The sequence below is a fragment of the Pristis pectinata genome, chromosome 26 (assembly GCF_009764475.1).
Source record: "Pristis pectinata isolate sPriPec2 chromosome 26, sPriPec2.1.pri, whole genome shotgun sequence".
NCBI lineage: Eukaryota > Metazoa > Chordata > Chondrichthyes > Rhinopristiformes > Pristidae > Pristis > Pristis pectinata.
Genome location: NC_067430.1, coordinates 9,797,776 through 9,816,514, shown reverse-complemented (window position 1 = coordinate 9,816,514; position 18,739 = coordinate 9,797,776). Strand labels below are relative to the sequence as shown.

The 18,739-nt window shown below is 43.9% G+C and overlaps 1 protein-coding gene across 7 annotated transcripts; it reads left to right on the top strand.

Moving 5' to 3' along the window:
- Nucleotides 1–425: 425 nt before the first annotated feature.
- Nucleotides 426–15,335, top strand: LOC127583365 (F-box only protein 6-like). 7 transcript variants are annotated; one of them, XM_052039264.1, is made up of 7 exons: nucleotides 738–843; nucleotides 1,989–2,071; nucleotides 7,111–7,428; nucleotides 9,086–9,212; nucleotides 9,443–9,538; nucleotides 12,436–12,571; nucleotides 13,262–15,335. In XM_052039264.1, exons 3-7 carry the CDS (start codon nucleotides 7,170–7,172, stop codon nucleotides 13,394–13,396), a joined length of 753 nt encoding a protein of 250 aa, XP_051895224.1. In that variant the 5' UTR covers nucleotides 738–843; nucleotides 1,989–2,071; nucleotides 7,111–7,169; the 3' UTR covers nucleotides 13,397–15,335. The 7 variants fall into 7 exon arrangements, with proteins under 7 accessions (XP_051895228.1, XP_051895227.1, XP_051895224.1 ...); XM_052039270.1 differs by having other exon boundaries at nucleotides 825–925; XM_052039266.1 differs by lacking the exon at nucleotides 738–843 and adding an exon at nucleotides 903–1,020 and having other exon boundaries at nucleotides 13,262–15,329.
- The last annotated feature ends 3,404 nt before the right edge of the window (nucleotides 15,336–18,739 follow it).

Below are 18,739 nucleotides of genomic sequence, written 5' to 3'. Positions count from 1 at the left end.
CAGCTTCTTCTCCTCCGCCATGGGATTTCTAAATGGTCCATGAACTTATGAACACTACCTCGCTATTCCTTTTTTTTGCACTATTTATTAATTTTTTTGTAATTTATAGTCATTTTATGTCTTTGCGCTGTACTGTTGCTGTAAAGTTCAGCTGGCCTGCACACAAGAGTTTTAAAGGAAGCAGCTACAGAGATAATACAGCCATTAGTTGAAGTTTTTCCAACATTTACTGCATTCTGGGAAGGTAGCAGTAGATAGGAAAATATTTGCAGCTAATTACCTTATTCCCAGCACCCACTGAGACGCTACCACACCCCGTTGAGTAGAGCCATCTAACAGGTTGATAGAAAAACTGGAAAAAATTATGGGGAGCCTCGCAGTGAACAGAGAAACGCCTTCCCTCACATCCAGTCCAATTAAACACTGATTGATATTTTTTAACCGTGCACACTTCACATCAATGTATCTAAATAAAAGAAATACCCCCACACCCTGCAAGAGACTGCTTCATCCCTAATTAAACAAAATTACAATATGCATCTACACGAACAACGTCGGTCAAGTTGCAGAATACAATTCCTGCAGAAGGAGCCCTGGACTTCCTATTTTCCATCTCTGATTTTCACCACGCAATATTTTAAAATTAATGCATGCATCTTCTTGCATTGAGCCTGCAAATCATTTTCATCGCAATTATTCTTCTCCATGTGCGATGGCTGCATTCCGTTAAGAGACTGAATCTGAAAGTGCTCGTCGCTTCGCTGATCTGGGCGGGCAGGCAGAGGTCAGGAGGAAACTGACAGCTTGGGAACGCGGAACTGGGCGAGTGGAGGCAGCAGCAGGGTAAAGAACGGGCCGGGACGCGCTGCAGAGTCCACCGTCAGGCAGCAGATACGGGCCGGGACCCCGGTGCAGAGTCCACCGGGTAGGGGAGAGGGTGCAGACCGGCCCGGGACCCCGGTGCAGAGTCCACCGTCAGGCAGCAGATACGGGCCGGGACCCCGGTGCAGAGTCCACTGGGTAGGGGAGAGGGTGCAGACCGGCCCGGGACGCGCTGCAGAGTCCACCGTCAGGCAGCAGATACGGGCCGGGACCCCGGTGCAGAGTCCACCGGGTAGGGGAGAGGGTGCAGACCGGGTAGGGGAGAGGGTGCAGACCGGCCCGGGACGCGCTGCAGAGTCCACCGTCAGGCAGCAGATACGGGCCGGGACCCCGGTGTAGAGTCCAGCGGGTAGGGGAGAGGGTGCAGCCCGGGCCGGGTCCCCGGTACAGACGGCGCCCAGACCGGGCCGGGTCCCCGGTACAGACGGCGCCCAGACCGGGCCGGGTCCCCGGTACAGACGGCGCCCAGACCGGGCCGGGTCCCCGGTACAGACGGCGCCCAGACCGGGCCGGGTCCCCGGTACAGACGGCGCCCAGACCGGGCCGGGTCCCCGGTACAGACGGCGCCCAGACCGGGCCGGGACCCGGTGCAGACGGGGACTGGATCTGCCCGGGCCACAGCCTCAGTTCCCCGAGTGTTACTCGGTGCTGCAGGCCGGTCTCTGTGAGCCGCAGGGTCACCCGATGTAGGGAGAGGGAAACCCCAGGACATGGCAGAGAATCCTCCCCGCCGCACCCCCACCCCATGTGTGAGGGGTGGTCTAGACTTAAAATCGTGGCCAGAGAGTCAAACAGAAACAGGCCCTTCGGTCCAGCATATCCATTCTGTACCCATCTACACTAATACCATTTACCAGTGTGCCATTTATACCTTGGCGGTTCCAATATTCAGGCTAAATGTTGTGAGATTCTCTGCCTCCATCACTCAGTGTGCTCTAGATTCCAAGCACTCTCTGGGTGAAAGTCTTCTTCCTCAGATCCCCTCTAAACTTCTTGCCCTTTATCCTAAACCAATGCTCTCTAGCTTTAGATATCTCTGAGATGGGGAAAAGTTGCCTCCTGTCCACGCTGTCTCTGCCCTTTATAATTTTGTGTACCTCTATCAGGTCCCCGCTCAGTCTCTTCTGTTCCAAGGAGAATAAACCTTGCCTATCCATTCTCTTCATGTAACTGAAACACTGCATTCCAGGTAAGATCCCAATTAACCTCTTCTGCACCCTCTCCAGTGCAATCACCTACTATAGTGTGGCAACCAGAAATGCATTCTATATTGCAGCTGTGGCCAAGCCAATGTTTTTTAAAATGGCACCAGAACGTCCATGCTCTTGTATTCCGTGCCCCAGGTAATGACAGCCAGCATCCTGTATTACTTCTTCTATATTTCATCTCCCTCTGTCGCCACCTTCAGAGGTCCATAGACTTGTATACCAAGGCCCCTGTGTTTCCCAATATTCCTGAGGGCCCTGTCATTCATGGTGTATGTCCTGCCCTTATTAGACCTTCCAGTAGACATGACCTTGCACTTATCGGGATTAAATTTCATCTGTTGTTGCTCTGCCCAATTTAATATCATTCTGTAACTAAGACTCACCTCCTCACTATCCATAACACCACCAATTTTCATGTAATCTGCAGGCTTACTAATCATTTGTAGTCAAATCACTGATGCCTGTGACAAACAACAAGAATTCCAGCACCAATCCCTGTAGTATATGACCAGTCACAAAAGCAACCCTCTATGATCACTTCCATTCCTTATTACCAAGCTAGCTTTGAATCCAGTTTTCCATCTTGTCTTGGATTCCATGGGCTCTAACCTTTTGCACCCCAGCATTCCATGTGGAATCTTGGCCAAGGCCTTACTGAAGTCCTTGTGGACGATATCAACCGCATTGCCCTCATCAACTCATTTTGTTACTTCTTCAGAAAACGTAAATAAAATTTATCAAACAAGATCTCCCAGCAACAAAGTTGTGCTGACTGTCCTTGATCAACCCCTGCCTTTCCAACTGTAGATTAATCCTGCCCCTCAGGCATTTTTTTTCAATAATTTTCCTAACACTGACATTTGACTCACTGGCCTATAATTATCTGGCTTATACCTGCCAGTTTTTTGAATAAAGGTACCACATTTGCTGTCCTGTTATCTAGCACGTCACCTATGGCCAGCAAAGATATAAAAATCTGTCAGGGCCCCAGCAATCTCCTTGTGCTTGCATAGCAGCCTGGGATACATCTCGTCAGCCCCTAAGGTGGAGCATTTATCTATCTTATGCTCACTATTAATCCGAAAGGTCCTTTTTAATGTTAGCATGCTGCAGAATATCCTTGTCACCCTCACTGAAATTTACAACTACAATGTCTTTCTTTGTAGTGAATACAGATAAGAAGTCATTTAAGACATCACCCGCATCCCCAAGTATCACACACAGAGGCCCTGCTCTTTCCTTGGTTACTGTCTTGTACTTAATATACATATAAAATGCCTTGGGATTTTCCATAATCTTGTGTGCCAGTGGTGCTTTGTACCCCCTCCTTTCCCTCCTTGTTTCTTTTTTTAAGTATCCTGTATGCATTCTATTTTCCCAAAAGACAGCCTGTTTTCAGTACTCTATACCTGCCATATGCTTCCATTTTTTTCTCCAATCCCATGCCCCGAGGAAAACTGTCCTCTTCCACACATTATAGAAGACCACCCTCACAGAGACCTTTCTCCACCCCCAAACCCTCCCATTTCTTCCCGGACCCCATCTCCCCACCTCTCTTTTCCCTGCCCCTCCCAACTTCCCCACTTCTCTTTCCCCCAGCTCCCACTTCTCCGCTTCTCTCTTGCCTGCCTCCTTTCTTCCCACCCACTCCTACGAGAAGGGAGAGAGACCCACAGCAAAGAGAGTTCCCAAGTTAAGATGGGAGTGGCCTTAGGACAAGGAGATCAGACAGAACACTTGGAGAGAGAGATCCCACGGGACCAGATGTCAGTGAAACCAGCTCATGACATTTGTGGTCCCCATCTCATGTACTTATGGGTCCCTTTGTATTGGGGCATTGTCTCCAAAGGCTGTGTGGTCTTTTAGAAAGAAAACTGTGTTTAATTTTTTTTGGGCATGGTGGTTTGGAGTGTAGAATCAGAGAAATGGCAGTGTTCATCCTGTGTATTTAGACATTAATACTATTGCACAGAAAACCTAATTGTTCTGCTATCTGTATTTGATATCCTAAATCCATTTTTGCCAATGTGATGGGATTTGTGTGTGATGATATTAAGCTTTAAAGTTACTTTTCAAAGAAAGACTTGCATTTAAATAGCAGCTTCCACAGCCTCAGAAATCATGGGCAGATCTTGCTCTTTAAATTTGTCACACGTGGTTCAGTTGTTCTTTGGTCCATTTTTAGAAACCAAAGGGTCAGTGGCCCCAAGATTTGGTCGGTGGGTCTGTTGAAGTCTACATAGAATTGCTCTGATGATTTAAAGCTATGTTGAGGCATGCAGACCAAGCGAACCCTGGAATTTGTCAGGGCGGTGGTGGGGTTGTCAGTTTGCTCAGTACCCAGGGGATGCATGCAGGGTGGGTGGCGAGAGAAGTGGGGGGAATGCTGAGAGACCTCCATTTTTTGGTCTCAACACAATCAATCTATTGCCTGTTGGCCAAGGGCACCTTGGTTGAATTTTCATCCCTCACTGTCTAAGCTCGCACACAAGGAATGACAGACCACTATCCACTGATGGTTTGTGGGTAGGGAGACAGAGGGGATGTTAGTGGCAGGGTGGGGTTGACCTTTGATTCATGAAAATGCATCCTAGTAAGAGATGAGTGAAAAGGGGGAAAAGTAACCAGTATATATACATTATAACCTCTGTGTGTGTGTATATGTATGTATATATATATAAATGTATAAAGGTGTATGTGTGTGTATGTATATATACGCACACATATACACACACACGTATGTATATATATGTGTGTGTGTGTGTGTGTACACACACACACACACACACACACAGTATATACACTGTATGAAACAAACATTAGACTAAATCATTGCATCATTTATGTTTGACACCAGGCATGATGCAGTGTTGGTGTATGTGTTTTGCTTTCACTTTCTTTTGTCCCCTTACCCCTTTCCCAGGCCAAGAAAATGTGGCCTCTCAAATCACTTACAAAATATTTTCACCCAGAGGGCATTGAGGGTGTGGAACTCGCTCCTTGAAAGGATGGTGGAGGCAGAAACCCTCATCACAGTGTAACTGAAGAGCAATGAACTGCAGGGCTACATACCCAGTGCTGGAAGCTGGGATTAGTCTGGGCTGCTCATTTTCAAGAGATGTGGATATAATGGGTTGAAGGCCACCATCACATTTAAATTGTATACCATATAACAATCGTTGGCGGACCACCAAGATGCTCTTGTATCCTCTCAGTGACGTGAATTGACAGTTAGTGTTTGCTTTGGAAATCCTGGCAGTCCAGTAGAAAATGGCAGATATTGTCAGTTGTATACAAAGGATCCCATGGCACTATATTGAGGATGAGTAGGAGAGTTTTCCCCTGTGCCCTAGTCAATATTTATCTCACTGAAGATGTGTCTGGTCTTTATCACATGGCTGTCTGTGAGAGTTTACTTTGCTTAAATTGACTGCTATGTTTCCAGTGTTGCAGCAGTAACCATACTTCAAAGGTGTTTAATCTGTAAACTATTTCAAACATCCAGAGTTTGTGGAAGGTGATCTATAAGGTATTATCATCCCCTTTTAGCTTTCTTTCCAGCTTTGACTATTCCATTGATTTCCTGGGTGGCTTCTCCCTGTTATCTTTGCCATCTAGAACTCTGCTGGCCATACCCTATCCCACACTGCCCACCTCATCCTTTCCCCCATGCTTGTTGGCCTAATTTGGCTCCCAGTTCAATAATCACTTGATTTTAAAAATTCTCCTCCTTGTTTTCAATTCTCCCTTTGGTCTTGAAAATAAAAAAGGATGCAAGTGCTGGAGATCTGAAATATGTTGGAAACGCTCAAGGGGTCAGGCAACCTTTTGTTGAAAGAAAAGCAGAGTTAATGTTTCAGGTCAAAGTCCCTTTGGCTTCAACCTGAACCGATAAGTCTTCCTCTTTCAACAGTTGCTGCCTGACCTAAAATCATAAATACAGCTTAGAAACAGGCGCTTCAGCCCACAAGTCTACACCAACTGTCAGGCGTCCATTTTCTACTAATGTTACCCTAATCCATTTCCTCTTCCATTGCCCTCAACTCCCCTCAGACTCTACCATTCACACTAGGGGCAAGTTATAGTGGCCAATTAACTTAGCTACCCATGTCTTTGGGATGTGGGAGGAAATTTGAGGTAAACTCATGCGTTCATAGGATAAACATACAAGCTCCACACAGACAATGTCTCTGATCAGGATTGAACTTGAAATCAATGGAGCTGTGAGGCAGCAGCATTGTGCTGCTCCATTGTGATCTGCTGATTTGTTTCCAACTATTTTATGACTTTGGCCCTCTTTGGCTTGTCAGTGAACAAATTTGTAGCCTTCAAAAGTGCTACAATCTTCCCAGAACTCTGTGATCCTCCAGTTTTGGTCATGTGCTCTCTCTATTTTAAAGACTTCACCAATTTTGACTGTGCCTTCAGCTGACAGTGCCCTTGGCTCTGGAATTCCCTTTCTGTATCTGTCTGCCCTCCTGTCTTTCTCCTTTGTTTAGTTTTGACAAACATTTTTGCCAATAATATCTCGTTGTGGTTTACTCCTCCTGTATTAAATGCATTATACAAATACAAGTTGCTATTGTATGTGTGTAGTGTTCTTCACAACCTCAAAGCCTAGTGAGCTTCAGAACCAGTTTTGTACTTCTGCCGTGCAGTCACTGATGTGCAAACTAAACAGCCAATTTGCATTCAACAAGCTCCCCCAAATATCGGTGTGATAATGCTGAGGTAGTCTATTTTTTGGTGTTGATTCAGAATAAACACCCTTAATCATCTTCGGAATTGTTTAATGGCGTTTGTGAAGTTAGACGAGGATACAGCTGAACATTCCTTCTGAAAGATGCCTCTCCCGACAGTGTGGCATTACCGAGCTAGAGTAAAGGCCTGTACTATTTGGTTCAAGGTTTTGAAGCAGGGTCTGCTGAAGCCTGCTAAATTAGGGCAGAGATGGTTGGTGGTGGAGAAGAAGCAAACCGTTTGTATGGAAATCTTATCTTTCTCTCTCCTTGGATTACAGCTGGAAAGACGTATGACCTTGGATCTGGTGTGGGTGAAAAGCATCCCCCTGCTGGAAGCATGGCCACGATTGGAGATTTACACGAGGACATTCTGATGGTGCTTTTGTCCTACATCCCTGCTAGGGAGTTAATTTTGACATGCCGCCTGGTCTGCCGGGCTTGGAAGGAGTTGGTGGATGGGGTACACATTTGGAAACGGATGTGTCTTCGTGAAGGATACTTTAAAAGGGGCTGGGATATATTCCCAGAGGACTGGATGAGATTTTATTTCTTCCATCCTCTTATGAAAAATCTGCTTAAAAATCCTTGTGCAGAAGGTACGTGTTCTGTTTAATTTTATCTGGATCTTTGATGTATGGTAACTGAGTTCGAGACATGAGTTTTAGAGAGTCAAGGGGTAAACTGGGATCCTACAAAATAGAGATGCAAGAGACTGCAGACCAGTCTAGTTGAAAGGTCTCAACCAGAAATGTCAACTGTCCATTTCCCTCCATAGATGCTGCCCGACCCACTGAGTTCCTCCAATTTTTTTTGTGTATTGCTTGGAAGCTTACAAATGCAGGTTGAATAGTTTTGGTATCAATTCTTTATAAAGTATTGACAGGGACTGCCTTGGTGCTAAGGGATTAGATGGGACAAAATTTGTTAAATGTTGTCCAAGAAAGTTCTCTGAAACAATATGTAATGGCCTAACTAGAGAAGGGGCTAAACTTGATCTCCTCTTAGGAAATGAGGCTGCACAAGTGGCTGACGTGTCAGTGGGAGAGAACTTTGGGACCAGTGACCATAATTCTATTAGTTTCAAGATAGTTATAGAACTGGTCCTCAAGTTAAAGTCCTAAATTGGGAGAAGGCTAATTTTGATGGCATCAGACAGGAACGGGGAAAAATTGAGTGGGAGATGCTGTTCACAGGCAAAGTGACATCTCGCAAGTGGGAGGCTTTTAAAAGTGAGATAGGAAGAGGTTAGGGTCAACTTGCTCCTGTTAGAGTGACGGGCAAGACTGGCAGGCTTAGGGAACCCTGGGGTGAGGAATATTGAGGCTCTGGTCAGGAAGAAGGAGGAGGCATATGGCAGATATAGATAGCTTGGATCAAGCAAGTCCTTTGAGCGTATGAGATGTAGGAGTACACTTACGGTGGCAATTAGGAGGGCAAAAGGTCATGAAATATCCCTGACAGATAAGATAAAGGAGAATTCTAAAAGTTTCTTTAAGTATATTAAGGGCAAAAGGGTAGCTAGGGAGAGAGTAGGTCCCCTTCAGGATCAGTGTGGTAATCTGTGAGTGAGATTTTAAATGAATACTTCTCAACTGTATTTGCTGTGGAGAAGGACATAGAAGCTAGTGAGTTCAGGGGATGGAGCAGTGATAGCTTGAAGGATATCAACATTATGAAAGAGGAGGTGTGGGAGGTCTTGAAATGTATACTGATGGACAGGTTCATTTAGCCCATTACAACGCAAATGGTTTCTTGTCAAAGACAATTCCTCATCTATTTCTGGGATCTTGCTATGTGCACATGGGCTGTTGAGTTTCCTGCATTACATTAGTGGCTATACTTCAAAGTTCAATGAGCTAAGGTGGTGAAGGCTTCTGTGTAAGTGCACGATCTCTCTTTGTTGTGCCGTAGCCTGACGCTGATACTCTGCTGATTGTTTACAACCGGGTTCTGATCGTAGAAGCACACCTCCCACCACAGCAATGCAGTGGTACGTTTCTCCCACACGTCCATCAAATCTTCCACCCTACCTTGACCCGTTCTGGTTCTCCTGCCACACACCTGCATTAGGGGCAATGTTGGATGATGATTTGCCTGTGTGTGGGTCCACAGTAGATGGGTTTGCGTTCCACTGAACTGGAGTAAATGATTGGCCATGTAGCAGTGTGGGACGTTGCTGAGGGCTGCAGTACGATGCATTGTGAACCACAAGTGCACTTTTTCATTGCCTGTTTTTATTTTCTGTTCCTACAGAACAATTTCAGTTTTGGACCATTGACGATAATGGTGGCGATCACTGGAACATTGAAGACTTGCCAGAGGCCCATACAGATAACTTTCCTGACAAAGGTGTAAATAAATACTTTGTGACATCTTATGGGTAAGAACCTCATTACAGAGCGCCTGTGTCTCCCCCCCACCTCCCCTTACATTTATCTCCACAACTTGCCCCAGCCACTCCCTGTGGCAGTGAGTTCCACGTTCATACCACACTCTGGGCAAAAAAGTTTCTTTTGAATTTCCATTGGGATGATCTGGGGCTGTGAAAGGTGCTATAAAAATGCATTCTAAATGGAGTCTCTTCAAGCTCTTGTTTTTCTTTATTGGCAGGTTATGCCGGAAATCTCAGATCATTGATCTAGTGGAAAATGGATTGTGGGGAAATTTGCTTGATGTAATTCAACCTAAAATTGTAGTGAAAGATTGGTAAGTAATGATCCTTCCATTCAGGAGTAATTGATTGGATGTCATGAAAGTGAAAATGGAACTCATAGGGTCAATTACATCAAATTTTAGCAAAAATTATTGTCCTAATTTATAAATGTACAAGGATGGATAAGGTTTGGATGTGAACTCTAATTGTGTAGAGAATGTAGAGTCGTAGAATAATACAGCACGGAAACAGGCCCTTTGGCCCAAATGGTCCATGCTGACCACAGCATTGCTCCCTGCTAGCCCCAGTTGCCTATGTTCGGTCCATAACCCTCCCAGCCCCTCCACTCCATGTACCTATCCAAATATCTCTTAAATGTTGCAATTGTACCCACCTCGACCATTTCCTCTGGCAGCTCATTCCAGGTACTCACCACCAACTTACTTCTCATGTCTCTTCTAAATCTCTCCCCTCTTCCCTTGTATCTGTGCCCTCTAGTTATGGACTCCCCAACCCTGTGGAAAAGACAATGACTGTCCACCTTATCCATACCCCTCATGATTTTATAAACTTCTACGAGGTCACCTCTCATTCTCCTACGCTCCAAGGAATAAAGATCCAACATGGCCAACCTCTCCCTATAACTCAGGCCCTCTAGTTCAGGCAGTATCCTCATAAATCTCTTCTGCACCTTCTCGTTTGACAATGTGTTTCCTATAGCGGGGTGACCAAAGCTGTACACAATACTCCAAGTGCAGCCTCACCAACTTGTATAACTGCAGCATAATCTCCCTATTCCTAAACTCGATGCCCTGGCAATGAAGGCCAGGATGCTAAATGCCGCCTTCTACTTGCACGGCCACTTTCAGTGAACTGTGCACTCGTCAGTGCCCTGCCTTTCACTGTATAAGTTGTACCCTGGTTTAACTGTCCAAAATGCATCACCTCACACTTATACAAGTTGAAATCCATTTGCCATTCCTCAGCCCATTTCCCTAACTGATCAAGATCTCTTTGCAATTCATTGTAACCTGTTTCACTATCAACGAGACCCCCTAATTTAGTATCATCAGCAACCTCATTAATCGTGACATGTACATTCATATCCAAATCATTTACATACAGAATGAATAAAAGAGGTCCCAACACTGACCCCTGGGGCACCCCACTGGTTACAGGCCTCCAGTTGGAGAATCAACCTTCAACCTTCAAGCTAATTCGATGACAGAATTAGCTTCCTATCATCGAGCTAATTCTGAATCCACCTCGCTAGCTCCCCCAAATCCCAGGCGACCTAACCTTGCAGATCAGCCTGACATGCGGGACCTTGTCAAAGACCATATATACAACATCCACTGCCCTACCTTCATCTATCCCCTTAGTTACCTCTTTGAAAAACTCCGAAAGGTTCGTTAGACATGACCTCCCATGCACAAAACCATGCTGACTATTCCTGATCAGACCTTGACTATCCAAGTGATGGTAGATCTTGTCCCTCAGAATTCCAGTAACTTCCCTACAACTGAAATCAGGTTCAGCAGCCTGTAGTTCCCTGGCCTGTCCTTACTACCCTTCTTGAACAATGGAACAACATTAGCCACCCTCCAGTCTCATGGAACTCACCAGTGGCTAATGATGGAGCAAATATCTCTACAAGGACCTCTGTGATTTCTTCCCTGGCCTCCCATGAGGTCCGGGGGTTCACTTGGTCAGGCCCTGGGTACTTGCCCACCTTAATGCACTTCGAGGCTCCAAATACCTCCTTCCTCGTAATATGCAAATGATCCAAGACCTCACTACTTATTACCTTCATTTCTCTGGCATCCATGATATTCTCCTTCGTAAACACTGAGGAGAAATGGGCATTAAAAATCTCAGCCATCTCCTGCAGCTCCATACATAGGCACTCTTAATGGTCTTTAAGAGGACCTAGTCTCTCCCTAGTCACCCTTTTACTGTTAATATAACTGAAGAACCTCTTGGGATTATCTTTAACCTTGCCTGCCAAATCTATCTCATACCCTCTTTTTGCCCTTCTGATTTCCCTCTTAAGCCTGGTCTTAAACTTTTTGTATTTATCGAGGGATTCATTTGTACCCAGCTGCCTAAACGTGATGTATGCTTCCTCCTTTTTCCTGACCAGGGCCTCAATATCTCATATCAGCCAGGGTTCCCTGAACTTGGTATGTCTACCTTTCACCCAAACAGGAATATGCTGCCCCTAGACTCTTGATAGGAATCTTTTAAAAGCCCCCCACTTGCCAACTGTTCCTTTGCCTTTAAATCGAGTCACCCAGTCGACCCCAGCTGGATCCTGCCTAATGCCCTCAAAGTTGGCCCTGCTCCAGTTCAGGACTTTAACCTGTGGACCTGTTCTATCTTTTTCCATGTAAAAGAATAATGCAGAAATCAGTAACAACTTGGAAAGTGTTCAGAATATAAAATTATCAATGTTCTAAAGGAACTGAAGGATGTTGAACTTGGGTTAAATCAATGATTCCCAAACTAGGCTGCATGATCCCAAGGAGTAAGGGAGGATTGCAGGGGTTTCTGATGCTTTAATATTATTAAAGTGGTTTAGTTAGAAGGTTCACAGAAAAAGTAAAAATAAATAAGATTTTATACTCGACAAGCTAGAGGTTCTGGCTGCAAAGCTTTGAACAATCTTTGGGACAACAACAACTTCCTAAAGGGAAAGGCCCATTGAAGTCATCAGGCATTTATAGGGTGGATGCATATTTCACCGAATGTGAACAAGTCAGGCTTTCATTCAGTACGGGACTAAATGAAATGAGGTTTAGGAGGGGCTGAGATATCGGCTTGGCGCTTGGACTGAGTGGCCTGTTGCTGTGCCGTAAACCCTTTTGTAAACTTGGTGTATTATTCTGATCAAGGTTGCGTGTGAGTTGCACTGTTAATGCATTAAACTACCTTTCTGTGTTGGTGGCAGGTACGCAGCAAGACGTGACTGTGGCTGCATTTACAGGTTACATGTATCTCTGCTTTCTGAAAAGAAGTGCATTGTCCAGAAATACAAGTCTAAGGTGATTAAAATCCCACAGTGGAGTGATGCAAAGTGGAACGAGGTATCTCATTTCATTCATTTTTTTACCCTATTTATCTAGGAACCGAATGGTTTTGTTTACATCTCTGCATGCTTTCTCTAACAAGAAAAGAAATACTAAGGCTTGGGGCAGTGTTTCTTAATGTTCAGCCAACGGTGTGTCCAAAATGTCATCCACAATAAAACTCTTCCATTCCGCTTTCCCCCTTCCTCTTTCAACACATCCCTGTCTGTTTCCACGTCCATCTTTCTATTGTTTTCCCCCCATTCCTTTCTCCATCTGCCTTTCCCTCCCCCTCTTTCCTCTCCCTGATGTGACCACATCCTTGTCTGAGAATCTACAGCTGGCACGGAGCAGCTATTCAACTTTAGAAGGTACTTTCATTGATCTTTTCCTTCCTCGTTGTGGCTGCTTTTTTCAGTAGCAATCTTCCAGGTGTTAGAAGTCTGACTGATGCCTCCTTGCCTGGATATACGGCAGGGAGTTGTAATTCTGTCCACTGCTGTCCTGCTGTTGGAAGAGTTCAGTTAACATTGCCCAGACTGGTAATGCAACCCATCCACCCCCCTGCCCCAACACCCTCCTTAATCTGCATGCTTTGGCTTAAGTAACCTTTATATTTGCAGACCACATGAAGCCTACAGTGCAGAATACATGTTAGAATTGTTCTTGTACACTATCCCATAACTAACATTGGTATTTGTTTTACAGATAGTTCATGTTTTCAAAGACTATGGGCCTGGTGTTCGATACGTTAAATTTTCACACGAGGGGCAGGACACACAGTTCTGGGCCGGGTGGTACGGAATCCGCGTCACCAACAGTAGCGTTACCATCGAACCGTGAGCAGTGGGGACCAGGGTCTGTCTGGAATCAGCGGAAGGCTTTCGCAAAGAGTAAAAAAAAAACTCACATGCTAGAAGTCTGAAATAAAAACAGAAAACAATCAGCAGGCCAACAGAATCTGGGAAGAGATCTAATGAAGGGTCACTGACCTGAAATGTTAATTCTGTTTCTCTCTCCACAGATGCTGCCTGACTTGCTGAGTGTTTCCAGCACTTTCTGACTTTATGAAATGCCTATTTGCATTTCTGTAGTCAATGTGTGTATGTCTTGAAAGTTCTTGATTCTTTCTTACTAAGTAACATCTCAGACCTGTTGCTTTCATGCGATTATTTTCTCCTCTGTATGACTTGAATAAGAACCGTACTGGAGATGAGCTGTTAGTAGGAAATAGCTGCTTTCATTGTAAAAGCAAGTGGTTTATGAGAACTTCATCGCAATCAAGTTACATGCTGGGCATGAGGTGTGTTGTGCTGGGGTTGCACTGGTTTGTTCAATGTGATGATTGGAGTCTCTCGCGGACTCTGGGACCTCCTTCCTGTCAGTGATGTCTGAGGCACCCTGAAACAGGAGAAGGAAACCATTTCTCAACTTTTTAAAAAAATAATTCTCTATTTTTTTACTTTGGATATTTTCAGGAGATAATCCTTATCCCTCTACCATACTCAATGGAATTAAAAGCATTGTTGTTGAATTACTGAGAATTGCTTTCAATGAATTAGCACTATTTTGTCTGTCCCTTTCATTTATTTTAACAAATACATTGATCCGGTTTAATCAGTAGACGAAAACTGGGGCAAATTAAAATGTTGAGTTCAGATTGTGGACTTCCCATTTGTGCGTGATGCCATTTTAATAAATGTAGCACATGGATTTCACGGTTGGCTCTCCCAGATAAATGTTTTTTCAAACAACCTTTTCCCATGAATTCCATTCCTCTGTTAGCCATATTTATAATTTTTATACATTTTGGTGTGGGGAGGGGGGGTGTTAAGTTCCCCTTTACTATTTTCTTGGTTTTGGTGCATTTGTATATATTTTTTTTGTTGTGCTGTTTTAGCCCTCTCAAATTAATTGGTCTAACTATATATTAAACGAAATGGAGCACCAGTGACATCACACAAAATGGCAGAAGTATCACTCAGAGAGGAGTTCCACAATCTCTGCTTACAATGCAGAGATGGTGGAACTTAATCGTGGAACTGATAGACCTGCTTTGGATCTGCATCTGAGTGTTTATGAGATGTGCTAGATTCACTCGTTTTAATTAGTAAAAGATCAGCACCTCAAAATGACCCCCTTTTAGTATTTGAGGTTAGCTTGCTCTGGGGTTGGTTGACTGGACGCAGTCATCCAAGCAGTGCTAGTTAGCTGTGATAGGTAGAATATTTGTTTGAATCAGACAAGAGGTCAAAATTTGCCTTAATGAGAGAGAGCTTTTTGTTGTCCAAGTACAACAAGAAATATTACCCTGTCCTTCTCATTACTTTGTCTTTCCCCCATATTTGGATAGGTTCACTGACTCTCACTGTAAGAGGAATGCTGTCGGCCAGAGGCACATCAGCAATTTTTTTATATATGGGGTGGGTCCAGGTGCTTAAGGTTGCCTGGACAATGGTTTACAAAAAAATTCTGAAGTACATGGTATAAAGAGCATAAAATTACCATGAGCCATTAGAGAGATTAGCATTAATGTGAGCTTTTGCACTGAAAAGAGTTCATAGTTTAGCAGGGAAAAAGTGCTGTTGGTGATGTTGAAAATTATTATCTCCTGTCTATCTGCCAGACTATCGTGGCTTGTCTGAATGAAGAAAACTAATTTGTACTTTCTTCCCCAAGTCTACTGTAAATGAGGACCATTTGTATCTGTCTCTGTTTTCTGCCCTATTCTGCAAGCTGTTTGTGCAGTCACTTCCTGCAATAAAGTACTCTTTAATAACTGAACCAATTTAAGTGCAAGTGTTCTTATCGACATTTGGAACAAGTGCCATCCATTTGTATGTCTGGGTCTCAGGTTATGTTCTTAACTAATTCAGGGCACCTGTTTTTCATTCAATTGAATGTACAAATTTTAAAACCACTTCCTATCACTGTTTAAACATCCACTAGTTATCTTCCAAGGAAATTGTTATTTTGATGTATAATTTATACGTACACTGGTTGTGGAGTGATGGAGTTTGTGCATATGCAGGTATAAAGGCTAAGGTGACCACAGATGCCAGTAGCATCAATTCATGTTCCTCATGGTTCATGTTTGTGAAAAGCACAATGAGAGGAGAGTGAAATGGAATATTTTCAGAGATGCTGCATTCCTCTGGAACCTGTGCCCTGAGCCCCAAGATACCAGGCTCTGATTTTTATTAACTTGTTTGAATAGTTGAAAGGAAATTGTGGTCTCAAGTCCACTAAAGTTACTGCAAATGGATTTTGTCACTTCAGCTTGCTAAATTGCTCTGCAAATGGCAAAATCTCACAAAAAGGCTCATAAGAGAAAGTTGACACCATCTGGTTAATGATTGTTGGCCACACATGTGACCCTTGTTATTATCTATTATCCCCACCTTCAACCTCCCTTTCCTCTGCAAAGTCCTCAAACAGGTTGTAACTTCCCAAATTTATGTTCATTTTAGCTGGAACTCCTTGTGTGAATTCTGCTGTCAGGTTTCCGCCCTTGTCCTGGTACTGTGATAAAGGCACCATTCATATCCTATGTGATTGGGACGGAAGTGATTTCTCTCTCCTTGTCTGCAGCCTTGGAAATGTTGATCACATTGTTCTCCCACGGTGCCTCTCCATATCTGTGCTGTTGTGTGGGACTGCACTCAGTCTGATTCCATTCTTATCTGTTCAGTCACAGCCAGAAAACCATCAGCCATGTCTTCTCTTCCCACTCTGCACGGTTATATGTGGTGTCCCTGGGGTATCATTACATGGCATCTTCCTATTTCTCATCCACATGCTGCCAGAGGACATCTATTTCCACATATATGCTGAACACATGCAGTGCTCCCCCACCACCAAATCGCCTGACCTTTCTGATGTGGTTTAAAGTCAGACTAATATGTGGAACTAGATGAGCAAAAACTTACTCCAATTAATTACTGATAAAGACAAAGATCTCATCTTTGGTCCCACTCACTAACAATTCTATCTAGAAACTGAGACTGATCCTAACCTCTGTTTTGAGTCATGGAAGATACAGCATGCAGATGGACCCTTTCGTCCATTGACTCTGGGCCGATCATCAAGCACCTCACTTCTAACCCATTGTATTCTCCTTATACAGCATTCCCATCAACTACCCCACCCCATCCATCCCCCAAATTCTACCACTCCTCTACACTAGGGGCAATTTACAGTGGCCATGGCCATAAAGTGGTTATGGACCTATTAACCCATATAGGATGTTGGAGGAAAAACTGGAGTGTCCAGAGGAAACCCACACAGTCACAGAATGTGCGAACCCCACAGAGACAACACCAGAGGTCAGGATTGAACCTGAGTTGCTGGAGCTGTGAGGCAGCAGCTCTGCCACCTGTGGTACTGTATCACACCTACGTTTTGAGCCTTGTGTCCATGCCATTTCAATTAATGCAACTCATCTGCTGCTAAATTCATTATCCATTGGTGTGCTACTCCTGGACTTGTCTATTCCATCAATTCCTAGCTGGCCTCCCTCACTCTATACCATGCAAGCTCGAGCTGTTCCGGAACTCTGCTGCTTGTGCCTTGGCTGGTACTGTGACATCTTCACCCTGTTTGGTCCCAGTTATACAACACGTCACTCTGAAAATTCCTGTCCTTAATCCTTCTGTGGCCTCACCACCCTTATCTCTCTGTTCTCCTCCACTACTTTAACCTGCCAAGATATTTGTGTTCCGCTAATGCTTGGATCTTGCTCAAACCTGGACATAACTGCTTCACCGCAGGTAGTCTTATGGCTGGTAAGATCTAAGCTCTGGAATTGTCCCACTTAATCTCATCACTTTACTTCTCTCAGAACATTAGAGCAGAGCTGGCCTTCTGATCCCTTCAGTTTCACACCATCCAAATAAGATGATGGCTGATCTGAGCTTAGCCTCAACTCTTGCTGGATTTCCCACACCCTTAATTCTGCAGTAGTCCAACATCTACCTATCTCAACCTTGAATATAATGACTAAGGTGAGGGAAAAGATTAGCAACCTTATGAGAGAAGAAAATTATCCTCATTTTGATTTTAAATGGTGGGTCCCTGAGTCTAATCTCCTTTGTCCTTGGCCTGTCCACTAGAGGGAACATCCTCACAGCACCTGCCCTGTGAAGCTCTCTCAGAAGCTTACATTCTTCAATAGGATCACCCCTCATTCTTCTAAGCTCCAGGAAGAATAAGCAAAATCTGCTCAGATTCTCCTCAAAAGGCAATTCATTTGTCCTCAGCATCAATCAGATGAACTTTCTCTGCAAAAAAAAACAAAAAGATGCTGGAGGTTAGGCAGCATCTGTGGAGGGAAATGGACAGTCGGCATTTCGGGTCGAGACCCTTCATCTGGACTGGGTCTGCACGTCATCCAGGCATCCTTCCTGAATTAAGGAGACCACAACTATGTACAATACTCCAGGTCAGATTGCAGCTGGATGTCTTGGTCATTACACTTCATAACTCTTCCAATAAAGGCCAATTCCATTTGCCTTAATTACTTGCTGCACATGCTTGCTAACGTTGTTCTTTCTTGTACAAGGATAGCTTCACATTTCCCCTCAATATACCCCTTTTTGCCAACTCCCTGGACCCGTCTAATTCCTTCATAGAGATCTCGTATCCTCGCCACAATCTAATGTTGCACATAGTTTTCTATAATCAGACTTGGATTTATTGCACTTTGTCCTTTCGTCTATGTAATTAACATAGATCGTAAATAGCTGAAGCAAAGAACATCAGTACAATGACACAGATAAGTAATAAATACCAATATGTTCCAATGTTATAATCTGAGAATGTAAGGAATGTGATATCTTCGGAAATAATCTTTGCAAACTTTGTGTAGAGCTAACTGATCAGTAAAGTGAGCATTAGAGATTAAACGTTATACAAGTAGTTAGTGTTTGTATTTTATGGCCTTTATTTGGTCAACTCTAGGTCATTTTCTGTCGTAGTGTTTGGGAAAATCAGGTATTTTTGATTATTTACAAAAGTATCACTGGAGGCACAATAACTTTCTCTGTAAAGTTTAACCAAATTGAAATTGGTATTAATAATTGGTAATAATTGTTTCTTCAACCAGAGCTTTATTTCCTTTCACATAATCATGAATGCTTTTTTCCTCTTTCCTCATTTTTGCCTGTGCTTTTACTCATGGTAGTGTTC